This window comes from Hemicordylus capensis, chromosome 3 (genome assembly GCF_027244095.1).
Source record: "Hemicordylus capensis ecotype Gifberg chromosome 3, rHemCap1.1.pri, whole genome shotgun sequence".
Classification (NCBI taxonomy): domain Eukaryota; kingdom Metazoa; phylum Chordata; class Lepidosauria; order Squamata; family Cordylidae; genus Hemicordylus; species Hemicordylus capensis.
The window spans coordinates 352,130,876-352,145,479 of NC_069659.1; the positions used below are offsets into that span (position 1 = coordinate 352,130,876).

General features: G+C 50.7%; 1 protein-coding gene across 2 annotated transcripts in view; it reads left to right on the forward strand.

The window, feature by feature from the left end:
* The window catches only part of LOC128352192 (solute carrier family 12 member 9-like), a 145,449-nt gene extending 133,133 nt beyond the window's left edge, over positions 1-12,316 (forward strand). For both annotated transcript variants that reach the window (XM_053312531.1, XM_053312530.1), the window contains exons 12-13: positions 8,722-8,868; positions 11,075-12,316. In XM_053312531.1, coding sequence (XP_053168506.1) covers positions 8,722-8,868; positions 11,075-11,874 — 947 coding nt within the window. In that variant the 3' untranslated portion in view covers positions 11,875-12,316. The remainder of the gene's footprint in view (positions 1-8,721; positions 8,869-11,074) is intronic.
* The last annotated feature ends 2,288 nt before the right edge of the window (positions 12,317-14,604 follow it).

A 14,604-nucleotide genomic window follows, 5' to 3' on the forward strand; every position in this document is an offset into this window, starting at 1 on the left:
ATTCGGATTAAATCCGAACCGAATCAAGGGTGATTCGGGTGACCCAGATTCGGGCACAAAACAGAACGGGGGTGATTCGGCTCGGGTCCAAGCCGAATCACCCGAAAATCCGAATTGCACACCCCTAAGATAGATTCCTCTCCTCTACAATCAAGCACATCTTCTGACCAGTTACAGTTGCATTCCCACTGACCTTAACCATCACAGGCTCCTCCCCCATATCTGCATGTGGAATCCCCACTGCCCAATCACCATAGTGCTTCTGCTCACAAACTCTCACAAGAGCTGCCACACACGGGATTAGCTATGGGTACGCCTTAGTGAATTATATGTATAGATCTGAAAACTGCAGGTAGCAAGCACCACTGTAAATGAGAAGAATTGGTTATCTCTTTTTAAGGTGGCTGTGCCTGTTGTGTGCATTTGTGCATAATCTAAAACTACTACAACAACAAATATTTATATACCGCATTTCAACAAAAGTTTCCAAAGCAGTTTACACAGAGAAATAAATAAATAAATAAAAATGGCTCCCTGTCCCCAAAGGGCTCACAATCTAAAAAGAAACATAAGATAGGCAACAGCCACTGGAGGGATGCTGTGCTGGGGATGGATACGGCCAGTTGCTCTCCCCCTGCTCAATAAAGAGAATCAAAAGGTGCCTCTAAAAACAGTGGGCAGGACCCAGACCAAGTTAGTAGTGACTAAGCTCCATTGACCTAAGTGAGAGAATTTAAATTTAGATAGTCAATGTTGATTTCGGAGGGACTTGGTCACCTAATGGCGCAGTGAGGAAATGCTTGACTAAAAAGCAGAAGGTTGCCGGTTCGAATCCGTGCCGGTACTATATCAGGCAGCAGCAATATAGGAAGATGCTGAAAGGCATCATCTCATACTGCATGGGAGAGGGCAATGGTAACCCTCCCCCCCCCCCGGTATTCTGAATACCACAGTAATCTTGCATACTGCGTGGGATAGGGCAATGGTAAAATCCCCCTGTATTCTACCAAAAGGAAACCACAGGGCTCTGTGGGCACCAGGAGTCAAAATTGACTTGGCGGCACTCTTTACCTTTAGTCATGATTAAGCTATTCTAGATCCTGCCTAGTATGCTTTTCCCTTTAGACCAGGGCTGCTCAACTTTGGCCCTCCGGCTGTTTTTGGACTACAATTCCCAGTATCCCCAGCCACAGTGGCCAATAGTCAAAGATAATGGGAGTTGTAGTCCAGCATCTGCGCAAGGGCTGAAAGTGTGTAGCTTTGCTTTAGACCTAATGCTTTTTCTCCTTTGCAGATTGAATTGATGACAGCTTGTGTGATTGATCAACAAGGGTTGCTTTAATTGGGTGGCAGGCCTAATTATTTCCCCAAGCCATCGGTGTATACAGGCTTGGCAAAGTTTTGTAAGGAAAAGAACGCTCTGCCCCAGGAGTCTGGAGTTTAAACCTGGAAAGGAAAGAGACCTTGAGAGAGGTGGGGGCCGGCGGGCGGGGGAGAGAAGAGGCCTGAGTTATAAAAATTACTCGTGAGAGAAGGAAATGGGGAAAGCTTAGCATACCAAAAGAAAGGTGAGCAACAGCACTTACAGGAGAGGCCGGTTTGCCAGAGCACTTTTAGACAAATTGGCCTTCCTTTTGTAGGAAGTACAAGCTGTACTTCAGGCTTTAGCTGCCTCTCTCTTTTTCAACATGACAGCAGCCGCACTTATCTCCGTGCTGGGGCGGGTGGTGGGGGCTGCCATTCGTCTCCCCCCCCCCGCCTGGAATGTCTCTTCAAATGATCAGCTGACTTTAGTGAACGGTTAACGTTACCTTTGCAAAAGCAAACCACAGTGGATCTTGTTTCCCAAGGAAATGCGCTCGCGTACCAAAGGAGGTGAGGTTGCACTAACAGCCAGTGTGGATATTGGGGTTCACGAGACCTTCCTGGTTTGGGTAGCCTTTGGTTTAGGGAGTTGGGCAGGGAGGAAGTCAAGCAGGTTCAAGGCGACATACATGATGAGGTGATGCCAGAGGGGGCTTCGTAGCGGCAGCTACCCAGAGAGCCAGCCCACTGCCAGAGGTGAATTTGCCCCCCGCCCCACTCCCTGAAAATTGCTGGAATGGCCTGCATGCTTCCATTTCAGCATAGCTCTGTAACCATTTTAAGTCAGAGGTGAGGATTCTGCCATGAAAGAGGTAGTTTTTTGGGGGGAGGGGGCAGGGAGAGGGAGAGGGGAGAGCTGGTACTATCGTCCCATAGTACCAGCAGGGATTTGATCCAGCAACCTCTGGCTTGCTAATTAAGTCATTTCCCCGCTGTGCCATTAGGTGGCTCAAATGTACTGTCACATCAGTGTCGACTCCGGGCGATCACAGAGCCCCGTGGTTGTCTTTGGTAGAATACAGGAGGGGTTTACAATTCCTAAACATGTCCCTAGATGATGTTGGACTACAATTCCCGTCATCCCCAGCCACATTGACCTTGGCACCCGTTCCTATATGGGGTACCCCTGGAGTTCTCAAACCTGGATCCCTCATATATTGGACTACAATTCCCATCATCTTTTGGCCGTTGGGACTGGTGGTGATGGGAGTTGTAGTCCAAAAATATCTGGAGACCCAATGCTGGGAACCCCTCCTATGAGAGGAGCCTCTGTTAAGAGTTACTTGGCTCCTTGGGGCTCTCCTTCCTTCCAAAACTGGTTGTATTTGCATAATGTAGCTATGGCAAGAGAATGCAGACTGGTTCAAGGTTGACTCAGCCTTCCATCCTTCCGAAGTCGGTAAAATGAGTACTCAGAATGTTGGGGGCAATATGCTAAATCATTGTAAACCGCTTAGAGAGCTCCGGCTATAAAGCGGTATATAAATGTAAGTGCTATTGCTATTGCTGTTGCTATTCTTGAAGGAGGCTGTTTTAGCATCTTAAGGTCCTGACTTCTGAAACTGCTGGGAGAATTATAATACATTTGCCACTCTTCTCTCCAGTGAAACCTCTCAGCCTTCTGCAAAACCTGGAGCAGGAAAACCAGTTTGGCCCGAAGCCCCTGAGATAAACCATGTTCATTGGAATCTCCTGCTTTGTGCAGCCTGGAATATGGGCCATAGAAACTGACATGGTAATCCATGGGCTACCCCAGAGGTTCTCAAATGTGGGTCCCCAGATGTTGCTCGACCACAACTCCCATCATGCCTAGCCACAATGGCCAAAGGATGATGGGAGTTGTAGTTGAACAACATATGGGGATCCAGATTTGGGAACCCCACTTAGGAAAGGGTGCCCTCCCCCTAGTCGAAGTCTGCTCCAGAATAGCAGAGTAATAATTTGGCCATCCTCTGAATGCTCAGAAGAGTGATCCAGACTTTGGAATTGGGTCTCTCTTGTGCCTCTAGGCAACCTCATAACGGTGTGCAAGGCCTCAATCGTGACTGTGCTGCTGTAAGGCCCTCAAGCACCCCAGCACATCCACGCACGGTGATGGCTGTGAGGACTCGGTCTGTGGTGACAGAAGGCCACAGCGAGTGCTGAAGGGCCTTGGATGCTGCCACATGTGCCCAGTAGCCCTACTCTGACATTACGTTGTATGAGCATACAGATATCTGTATACACATACATGTTTTTGTGTGAATAACTGTACCTGGGTTTATTTAAATAGTTAACTTGGGTACAGGCCCCCTCAAATGCATGGTGCAGACAAGAAGTGCACAGTTGTACCTGTGTTTACTGTAATGTGTGAAGAACTATACCTGTGTACAGATCTGTGTACTGTGTGTGCGCTCATATGCGCCACACACACAGTCTTGGATGATACGGATTATCTGGACCCTTTTCAATCTGGCTTCCACCCTGGATATGGGACTGAGACTGCCTTGGTCGCTCTAGTCCAGGGATTCTCAACGTTGGGTCCCCAGATGTTATTGGACTTCAACTCCCATAATCCCTAGCCCCAGTGACCTTTGGTTGGGGATTATGGGAGTTGAAGTCCAATAACATCTGGGGACCCAACGTTGACGACCTATGCCGGGAGCTAGACAGGGGCAGTGCGTCCCTGTTGGTTCTGCTGGACCTCTCAGCGGCATTCGAGACCATCGACCATGGTGTCCTTCTGGACCACCTCTTAAGTATAGGAATTGGAGGTCTTGCTTTGTAGTGACTTCAGTCTTTCTTGAGGGGAGAGTCCAGAAGGTGGTGCTTGTGGGCTCCATGGCCATTGGCCTGCAGGATCCTGCAGGATTCAGTTTTGTCTCCCATGCTGTTTAACATCTACGTGAAACCTTACATGAAACCTCTGGGAGAGGTGGTCCGTGGGCTTGGACTGAGTTGTCAGCAATACGCAGATGACACTCTGCTCTATCTCTCCTTGTCGCCTGATCCTAGGGAAGTAGTGGATGTCCTGAATCGGGCTGGAGGCCATGATGGGTTGGATGTGGGCCAGGCACGGAGCCTGACTGGCGACAGCCCGTGTGTGGCCACGGTGGCGGCCCCACTGACCCTGCCTCCCACGTCTGACATCAGACGCGGGGGGCGTGGTCTGACTCCCAAACAGAGCCTTTAGGCCAGGCCTGCTCAACTTTGGCCCTCCTGCAGATGTTGGCCTACAATTCCCATAATCCCTGGCTATTGGCTGCTGTGGCTGAGAATTATGGGAGTTGTAATCCAAAAACAGCTGGGGGGCCTAAGTTGAGCAGGCCTGCTTTAGGCTCTGTTTGGGAGTTGGAGTTCAACTCCCGAAGGGGCCGCGTGGTGCTGCGTTCGCAGCTCTTCCCTGCCTGCAGCTCTTCCCTGCCTGCAGCTCTTCCCTGCCTGCAGCACCAGCCTTAGTTTAGCTCCTGATGGGGCGCCCTGCCCCTGCTCAAGAGCTTAACCAGTCTGACGTGGGGAGGGGGTGGTCGGGGCCGTGAGGCGTGGCCCCTGATTGGGCGCAACCCGGGTTCTTTGAATCTGTTGGCCCAATGGTGGCTCCACCCCTGATGTGGGCTAATAAACTGAGATTGAATCTGGGCAAGATGGAGGTCATGTTGGTCAGTAGGAGAGCCAGTCGAGTTGAGGAGATTCTACTAGTTCTGGATGGGGTTACACTCCCTTTGAAAGAGCAAGTACGCAGCTTGGGGGTATTGCGGGACCTGGCTCTGATTTTGGATGCTCAGGTGGAGGTGGTGGCCAGGGGTGCCTTTGCATGGCTTTGACTAGTGCACTAGCTGTGTCCTTTTCTCGAGAAAGCAGATCTGGCCACAATTACCCATGCCTTAGTCACGTCATGGCTAGATTACTGTAACGCTCTCTACATGGGGCTGCCCTTGAAGACTGCACTAACTACAGCTAGTGCAAAATGTGACAGCTAGGATTTTATCTGGAGCTGCCTGCTGGGATCACATCACACCCATTTTGAAAGAGCTGCCCTGGCTGCCAATTTGTTTCCGGGTCCAATTCAAGGTGCTGGTTTTGACCTTTGAAGCCCTTAATGGTTTGGGCCCTGGATAACTCCTGGGACCGCCTGCTCCCAAAAGTTGCTGCCTGCTTGATGAGGTCATGGTGGGGGGCAGACTCTGTTCCAGGTGCTAACAATGAGGAAGGCTCAGCTGTCATACACGTAGGACAGGGCCTTCTCTGTTGTTGCCCCCAGACTCTGGAATGCCATCCGCTCCTCAGCCTCCATTGAAGTTTTTAGAAAGCGTGTGAAATTTTGGCTTTTTATCCAGACTTTTATACAATTGTTCCTATTGCTTCTGCTTTGTATCTTTTATGGTTATATTGTGCTTGTTTTAGATCCTATAATCAGATCTGTGTTTTTATATTCTAGCTAATATTCTAATTGAGTAATTTTTGTAGTCTTGTTTTAACTTTTGTGTGAACCACCTTGAGACAGTTTTAATGAAAGGCAGTATAGAAACTTAACAATAAATACAATAAAACAGGGCTAGCATGTCCAGGGAAACAGGGAACCATGTTATTTCATCTTAGAGGGAAGAGGGAACTCCAGAGCACATCAGTACTCCTAGAATACGGTGTAGCACCATTTTGGACTTTCCAGTATTGCACATACACAGCAATGGCACATACACCCCATGATCTATAGGGCAGACGTATGTAGGCAATGGGCTGGAACAATATTGGAGGCACTCAGGGTGATTGAGAGAGCCATTGAAATTGACCCGTCAGTTGCAGCCTCAGCTCACTCATGCACATTTGTGTGTGTGTGTGTGTGTGTGTGTGTGTGTGTGTGTGTGTGTCCCTTCACAGCAAGCGCATGCCCACAGGTCCAGTGGCCTGTGCACACACATGCCCCAGCCAAAAGCATTTGCAGACCCACTAGAGGTCCACGCCAGGCACCCGCGTTTGCCCAACTCCCCTTCTTTATACTTCTCCGTTGCTTTTGTGAAGGCCGCAAATGGGCCCCTCCCGGAGCCATTCTGGTTTCCATGGTGACTAATGGATTTTTTTTTTCCCCCAAAAGGGGGAGAAGTACAAGGAGGGGGATTGTTAATTTCATTTTTCAACCACGCCAGAGAGAGAGAGAACGAGAGCAGATCAAATCCAAATGATTGTGCAGATCTGAATGAGACAGCGCTGCAGGGTAAGGGTTGGGAATCTCCAAGAGGCAGAATCCAGGCCTTTCTGGGGATGAGAGATGGACTTTGGTTTCACAACTGGCCCGATCTATCCGTGGGCCCCGATTTGGGGGGGGGGGGGACTTTGGCGGAGTATATAAATAAATAGCGGTTTACGAGTATGAACCCACAGCAAAACGTTGCACGATACTGCAGGGGTGCCCAACCTGTGGTGCTCCAGAGGTTGCAGAACTACAACTCCCAGAAGCGTAGGGAGGCTGGTGGAGGCCAGTGTGCAGCCGCCCCTGCGGCCACCTGGCCCCGCCCCCCGCTTCTGACATCAGATACAGGGGGTGGCTAGCCACGCCCCCACATCTGACATCAGGTACAGGGGTGTGGTCTCGCCGCGGGGCCCCGTTTGGGAGGGAGATCAATTGGCCCCGCTACGTTGGCAGCGAGACCAGGAGCCGCTCTCCCTACCTTTAAGGCAGGGAGAGTTACTCCGGTTGCGCTTCCAAAGCAGCGCGGGCTGATTTCGGTTCCATATGGGGCCGTATTTATGGGGGGGGGGGTTTAATTCCCCAAACCAAAGGTTAGATATGTCAAAATCCTTCCTTCTCACAGACACAAAGCTGTGAGATGGCTGGTGAGAAAACTAGAGCGTTTTACACACCTCCTTACTCCCTCAGAGGCAGAAGGTGTTGTGTGACTGTCTTGAGGGAGTATTCTTCAGCCTGAGAAATTTCCCGCTCTTCTTGTTCAAGCCCTCCTTACCACTGAGTTCCGTTAGCTCTGCCCAGCTGCTTGTCTGTTGTTAACTGCACTGAGCTAACAAACATTCCATACCATTGATTATTATGGGGCCATTTGACCTTTGGCTTTTTTTTACCTTCAGATTCTTTTAACACCAATGTGGGGTCACCCCAAGTCTGCTGGTATCTCCCACTTGTCCGCAAGCTTTCCAGTTTTTCATCCATAAGGATCATAATGTTTCCAGTGCTTTCAGAAATAAATATAAGATGGGTGTGATGAGGCATGAGCCCATCATCATGACACCCAATCATGTCTCACAACTCGCAGCCGGCTTTTAAGGTATACACACATACATATTCGCATACACATCATCATTATATATGAAAGTCAAAGCCGACTTTAGATCATCTTTTGGGGCATTTAACAATGGGTTGCAGAAAGACAAATGAGGTTCCAAATCATAGAATACACAGGCAGAGAGATACTGGTTTTGCCAATTTCCCAGATCAGCTAAACATGACTAAAGAACTGGAGGGCCCACTGCAGGCTGAGATCTTTGGAACCTTCCTAGTAATGGGTTGTAGGAGCTCTGGCTTCAGTCAGTTGAAATGCACCTTCCCTGGCCACCAGCATTGCAAGAAATGTTATACATCCCACCTGCTTAGAAAGTTTCAAGACTGATCCGGACATAAGGCCTAGAGACAGACAAGCCAGCCGTGTGCTGTTGGTGGGAGGAGATCCAAAGGGAAGGAATGCCACAGCACTATCAACATGTTGGGGAACTGTTAGACTGCGTGAATTCTGGGGAAGGGGAGTGGAGCGTGGATGTCTTTCAAGAAACTGCAGCCATGTGGAAAACTTTGGGGTGATGGGAATTGTAGTCCAGTGACGTCTTGGAACCCCAAGACTGAGAACCCCTGCCTTAAGCTAGCTTGGCCCCAAATTGCTTAGAGCTTGAGAGGTAAGGACCAGCAGCACCTTGAATGGAACCTGGAGACAAGCTGGTGTAAATGCAGAGGATGCTGCTTCACAAGCCACATCATGGTGCAGTGGGGAAATAACTTGCCTAGGGAGCAAGAGGCTGCTGGCTCGAATCCCTGCTAGTATGTTTCCCAGACTATGAGAAAGACCTATATTGGGCAGCAGCAATATAGGAAAGATGCTGAAAGGCATCGTCTCACACTGCGCGGGAGGAGGCAATGGCAAACCCCTCCTGTATTCTACCAAAGACAACCACAGGGCTCTGTGGGCACCAGGAGTCAAAATCGACTCGAGGGCACAACTTTACTTTATCCTGCTTCCCAGAATCGGCTCCCTTCTACAGATCGGAAGCCAGCCCTGTGTTTCCAAGGGCTAGCTTAGGTCTGCTTTTCCTTCTTGCCTCCCCTACTGAGACTTGGACAGTGCCAGCATTTTGAGGCTGTCCCTTTGCTTTCAGACTCCCTGCCTGGTGACCCCCTCCCTGCACAGTCTGACTCATGGCTCCAGCTGGTGGACCGGCTGAATGTCAAGGCCTTCGTCAACCTGACGCTCTCGGACACTGTGAGGCACGGGACCCAGCAGCTGCTCTTCATTTCCGGCTTGGGTGAGTAGCCGTCCTGTCTGGGCTGGGGGCTGGGGAGGGGTTTGGCGGGCGGTGGGGGGGGGCTGCAGCCTGCCCCTTTTTCTGCAGGTTGCAGTCTTCTGCGGCCACATTCAACAGCAATCCAGCAAGTCGATCAGACTCTGTCCTAATAAGAGCCCTATTCAGACATTATGTCGTACATGTGTGCAGCTGTCAATACGCATGTCCATGTTTTGTGACTGGCTGGTGATTATGTTCCTTTTCAAAGTGAACCTGGGTACAAGCTCCCTCAAATGCAGGGTTCAGATGGGAGGTCGGTACATGCAGACAGCCTCTGCATGGAACACAATTTGAGGATAACTAGGCTGGGCATATTGATCGTATCACGCTAGTGCTTCATCAGCTCCACTGGCTCCCAGTCCATTTCCGGGCCCAGTTTAAAGTGCTGGTTTTAACTTTTAACTTTTTTGAACTTTTTAAAGAGGGTTTTTTTTAACCATTTTGTGTTGTAATTTATTTGTTTTATGTGTTTTTATTGGATGTCTTTTAATGTGCTGTGAGCTTCTCAGAGAACAATTTGTTATGGGGCGGCTAACAAATAAAGTTTGTTTTATTATTATTATTATTTCTTGTTTACACAGTCAGACAGGTGTTATTGACTGGTTTGTTTTATCCAGACATCGAGTCCTTCCCAAGGACCTAGGATGCCAGAATTTTATTGTCAATGGTTATAGATATTATTATTACTACTACTACTACTACTACTATCATCATCATCATCATCATCATCATCATCTATAAGTACATACACTGTGTGCAGATTGTTCTCTCACACACACACACACATATATGTTCTCATATGTATTATGTTCATATATACAGACACACACACACACAACGTATGACAAAGGGGAGGGTCAAAGCTAAGCAGTGGAGTGCACAATTTGCATGCAGAGCAAAGCTCTATTCAGAACTGGGTTGCACATGTGCACAGATGTTTATAAACATGTGCATGTGCATGTGTATGTGTGAGTGACTGTACAGGTGAACCCAGTTATCTGCGGGGGTTTCATTCTCCACTACAACCATGAATAACGAATCATTGGGTCAATGGGAATTGGGTGGGGTTAAGTTCCTGGAGGCTCAGAAAATGGCAAAAAAGGCACCTAAAAACTGCAAAAAAGTGCCGTCATTCTCCGGAGGCCTACAGGTGTCCAGCAATGCCCCCCCACAAAAAAGTCCCCAATCCTGCATTTTTGCACACAAAAAATCATAATTTTTTTAAATGGCTCCTCGCCTCAAAATGGTTGTGGGAAATGATCTCGGAGGTCATTTCCCGCCACCCTGAACCCATGGATACAGGAAAATTAACCCTTTTCCCCCCACAATGCCAAATTCGGGTGTCAGTTACCCGGCCGCAGAACCACCAATGTCGGATCCACAAATGCGAAGTTTGCCTGTACATGTCTTCACTTTAAAAGTGAAGTTGGTTACCAGCCTATTCAAATGCGTGGTACAGATAAGGAGGGGCATGCTCGCTGAATAAACACTGTGAATGACAGTGCATGTGTGCAGCTCTGCGCAGGTGTACATGCATTGAACATAATGTTTGAGTAGGGCTAAGGTCCTGGGCTAAGCCCCCAGCATCTCAGCTGGCAAGTCTGGGACCGAAAGACTCTTTGCCTGAGGCTGTAGAGAGCCACTGGCGGTCTTGGCCGAGATGGACGAAAAGGTGGACTCCGGGTAAGATGGGGTTCTCAAACTTATTGGGTCCTCAGAAATTCTACAGCTCCCATCATCCCCTGCCGCTGTGGCTTTCAGCCATTGTGGCAGGGGATGGGAGCTGCAGTCCAGCAACATCTGGGGACCCAACAGGTGTGAGGCACTTCCGTGCAGTCCTTACGATGATCTCTTGGGGGAAGGAAGGCAGCAGACCTCCGGGGCCAGTTGGGGCTTGTCCATTTTGAGCTTATAGTTCTGGCCAATCACGAGACTGCTGGTGGGCGTGTAAACCCATGACTCTGGCCAATAAAAGCACTCCAGTGTTGCTGCTGCTTGCGGCAGCCATTTTGAGACGTCTGGCAACCCACGCAGGTTCCTTCCCTTCCCTTCTTTGTAGGTAGGGGTGTCTGTGGGAAGCTCTCCCACCCGCCCACACCCCTGTTTTGGCATGGATACTTAGAACAATTCCCTAACTCTTCCTTGCTTGTCTGTCTTGGTCACACAGGAGGCATGAGGCCTAACACCATCGCTCTAGGTTTCTATGACGACGCAGCCTCGCAGGACTGCCTGTCTCAGGAGCCGGCCTTCCGCAGTGAGGATGTGGCCTGGCTGAATTTCCCTTCAGTGCTGGGTTCTGGGAGCCCCAAACGACTGTCCCCCCGTGAATACGTGGGCATCATAGCCGATGCCGTCAAGATGCTCCGTAACGTGCTGCTGGCGCGCTCCTTTCAGGAACTGCAGCTGCCGCAGGCCCTGGGGTGGCGGGCACAGCCGCTCATCGACGTCTGGCCCATCAACCTGCTGCGTCCTGACAGCGCTCGCTACGTGGACACCAGCAGCCTCTTCCTGCTGCAGATGGCTTGCGTCCTAGCCATGGCCCGCACCTGGCGCCGGGCCCGCTTACGGCTCTTCCTGTGTGTGGAGAGGGGCACGCAGCCCCGCGGCCAGGAGGACAAGCTGCGGCAGCTGCTGAAGGACTTGCGCATCCAGGCGGACATCCACACGGTCCCATGGGACAACGTGGTGGCCCTCCACTGGCACAACCACCAGGAGGGCAGAGACGGCAATGCCATCAACTTCCCAGGCAACGTTGCTTGCGTCTCGGACGAATACCTGAGCGCGGTCAACGAGCTCATCCAGCAGCAGAGCACTGCCCCCACCGTCCGCTTTCTGTACCTGCCCCGCCCCCCTGCGGACACCAGCCTGTATGCCCGGTACTTGGATCAGCTGGAGGTGCTCACCCGTGGCCTGGGCCCCACCCTCTTGGTGCATGGGGTTAGCGCCGTGACCAGCACCGAACTCTAGGCCAGTGGCATGTACTCAGTAGAAATAAATGAGCCCTTGACCACTAACTTCCTGCTGCTCATGACAGCCAGAGGACTGTGAGCAGCAGGACCAGTGTGATGCATCAAGATCCAACGCCAAGATGAGCTCAAGACAGGCCCCTCTGGGCTCCTTTGGCCCACTTCCAGTCTGCGATGAGGCCGTCCTGCCACCAACTGTGCAGCTGCAGAGTTGTGGCCACCTGGTAGTGCCTTCACCTTGCCCTCTTCCTTGAGACTTGAATTCTCACACGTTCCAGCAGAGGTGGATGTAGCAAAACCAAAGAATGCCAAAGAATCCCTTGGCTTGGACCCTGACAGCGGGGAGGCTCTCCGGGGTCGGTGGCCTTGGACATTTGGCAGTGGCCACCTTTCCTCTGGCACTTGTAGAAATGGGAGGAAAATTAAAGATGGTGTATGATGGATCTGAGCAGCGTGCTGTGGTTGGGGTGTCGTCGGTGATATCTGGGGTCTAACTGAGTTTATCATGTGACAGTTGCCTCAGTCCCATAAGTTGGTTGTGTGAAACAGCCCACATAGATTTGCTGTTGTTTGAGCAACCTGCTCACTCATGGAAGCAAAGCTATCAAAAGATGAGATCATAACTTCTGAACATCCAACTCAATTCCCTGCCATCCCTGGCTCCTACAGCCCCAGAGCGAGTCCTGTGGGGATCTTACAGTGGCACCAAATAATGCAGGCCTCAGAATGAAGGTAGAAGTAATATTTGTCACGCTTGTGACAGCAAGGTCTTCACCTGTGCTATGAATCCAGCTTCATAAATAGTCTTGCAAGTTGAGCACTGGGTCAGTGATTGTGCTCCAAGTGGGCTGCCCAGTGCATTTTTAAAATTGCATTTATAAGTTCATTTGATGCTCACCCTTTACCTTTAACCTTCCTTGCCCCCTTGAAAAAAACTATCACTTAAAAATCAGCTTTGAAACCAAATTTGGATCAGAGCGGGTGATCGTGACTAGGGATGTGCTCGGAACCGGCGCCTGCCAGTTCAAGGGTGGGGTGGGGATATCTTTAAGGTGCTTTTATCCCTCCTGCCATATTTCCCCCATCTTTTAAAATGGTCCAGTGAGTGACGTGCATGTGGCGTGTGTGTGGTGTGTGCATGCACACCAAGCACTTCCAGGCACTTCTGGTCTGAGGAGGCACCGGGACAGCAAGGAGATACACTGCCGTGCTGTCGTACCATTTTAAAAGACAGTGCCGACATGGGGAATGCAGCGGGAGGTGTAAGAGCACCCTCCCCCTTTCCTTAAAGATATCCCCCCCCCTTCAAACTGGCTGAAACACTGGGACATTTGAACCGGTTCAGAGGCCCATAAAAGGGCTTCCGAACCAGTTTGTGCACATCCCTACTGGTGACAGCACGGGTGCTAGCCAGGAGGTGCCAGTCGCTTCCAACTTTTTCCCACCATGCTAGAAACTTGTGGAACCTTTAAAAAAAGAAGAGCTTGCACCAGGATAAAAGGATGTGGAAGTGTTTTCAGGGCAGGGAAAGTGTACTCAGCCCTCATCAGTCAGTCACGTTTAAAACATTACTTTTGTCACTAACTCAGGGGTGTCGCTACAGTGGAACAGACTCGGGGAGAAATCTCTCTAGGACGCGGAGGAAAGGGGCCCGGCCAGTTGGGTGACAGCTTGCTCTTTGCCTTCCCCCTTGGGCCTCTCTGAAGAGCAAGGTGCAGGCAGGAGCCCATCTTTATGTCTTTGTCCCAGGGCCCACTCTAGCCTTAGGAACATAAGAAGCTGCCTTATACTGAGTCAGACCATGGGTCCATCTAGCTCACTGATTCTCAAACTTGGGTCCTCAGGTGTTATTGGACTTCAACTCCCATAATCCCCAACCAAGGCCACTGAGGCTGGGGATTATGGGAGTTGAAGCCCAATAACACCTGAGGACCCAAGTTTGAGAATCCCTGATCTAGCTCAGTATTGTCTTCACAGACTTGCACCAGCTTCTCCGAGGTTGCAGGCAGGAGTCTCTGTCAGCCCTACTTTGGAGATGCTGCCAGGGAGGGAACTCAGAACCTTCTGCATGCCAGTGTGCAGGTGCTCTTCCCAGAGTGGCCTCATCCCCTAAAGGGAATATCTTGCAGAGCTCACACATGCAGTCTCCCATTCAAAAGCAACCCGGGTGGACCCTGCTTAGCAAAGGGGGCAATTCATACTTGCAGCCACAAGACCAGCTCTCCTCCCCAGGGCCTTGCTACACCCCTGGGCTCTTTCCAGTTAGCTGCTCAACAGCAGCAAAAATGCTTCTGTTCAGGCAAATCACATTCGAAACGTAAACAGCAGGGGGAGCACTCTCACGGAAACGAACAACCCAAAACACAGCAACCTTTTTACGCCGGACACACGGCCTCATAGCTCTATATCGCAGCGAATAAATTCGAAACAAGGCATTGGCAATCTAAACGGCACCCTGCTGTCCATGGAGGGACTGCGGTGTCACAACACAGGAAGTGTGGCACCCCACTTCTGAGATCTGCCGTGACCCCGTGGCAGGTCTAACCTGGAAAGCGCCCTGCACGAACGCCAGCATTTTCAAGCTCTGCTCGTCCTCTTTACTCTCCTTGCAAGACAGTCGTCCAGGTGACGGCCTGCCCGGGCGCCACCAGCTCCTCCTCCCCGCAGCCCTGGCCCACTGTCTCTCTCTCCACTGCGGTCTCCCAAGCAGTGCTGCCCGACTAGATGCACC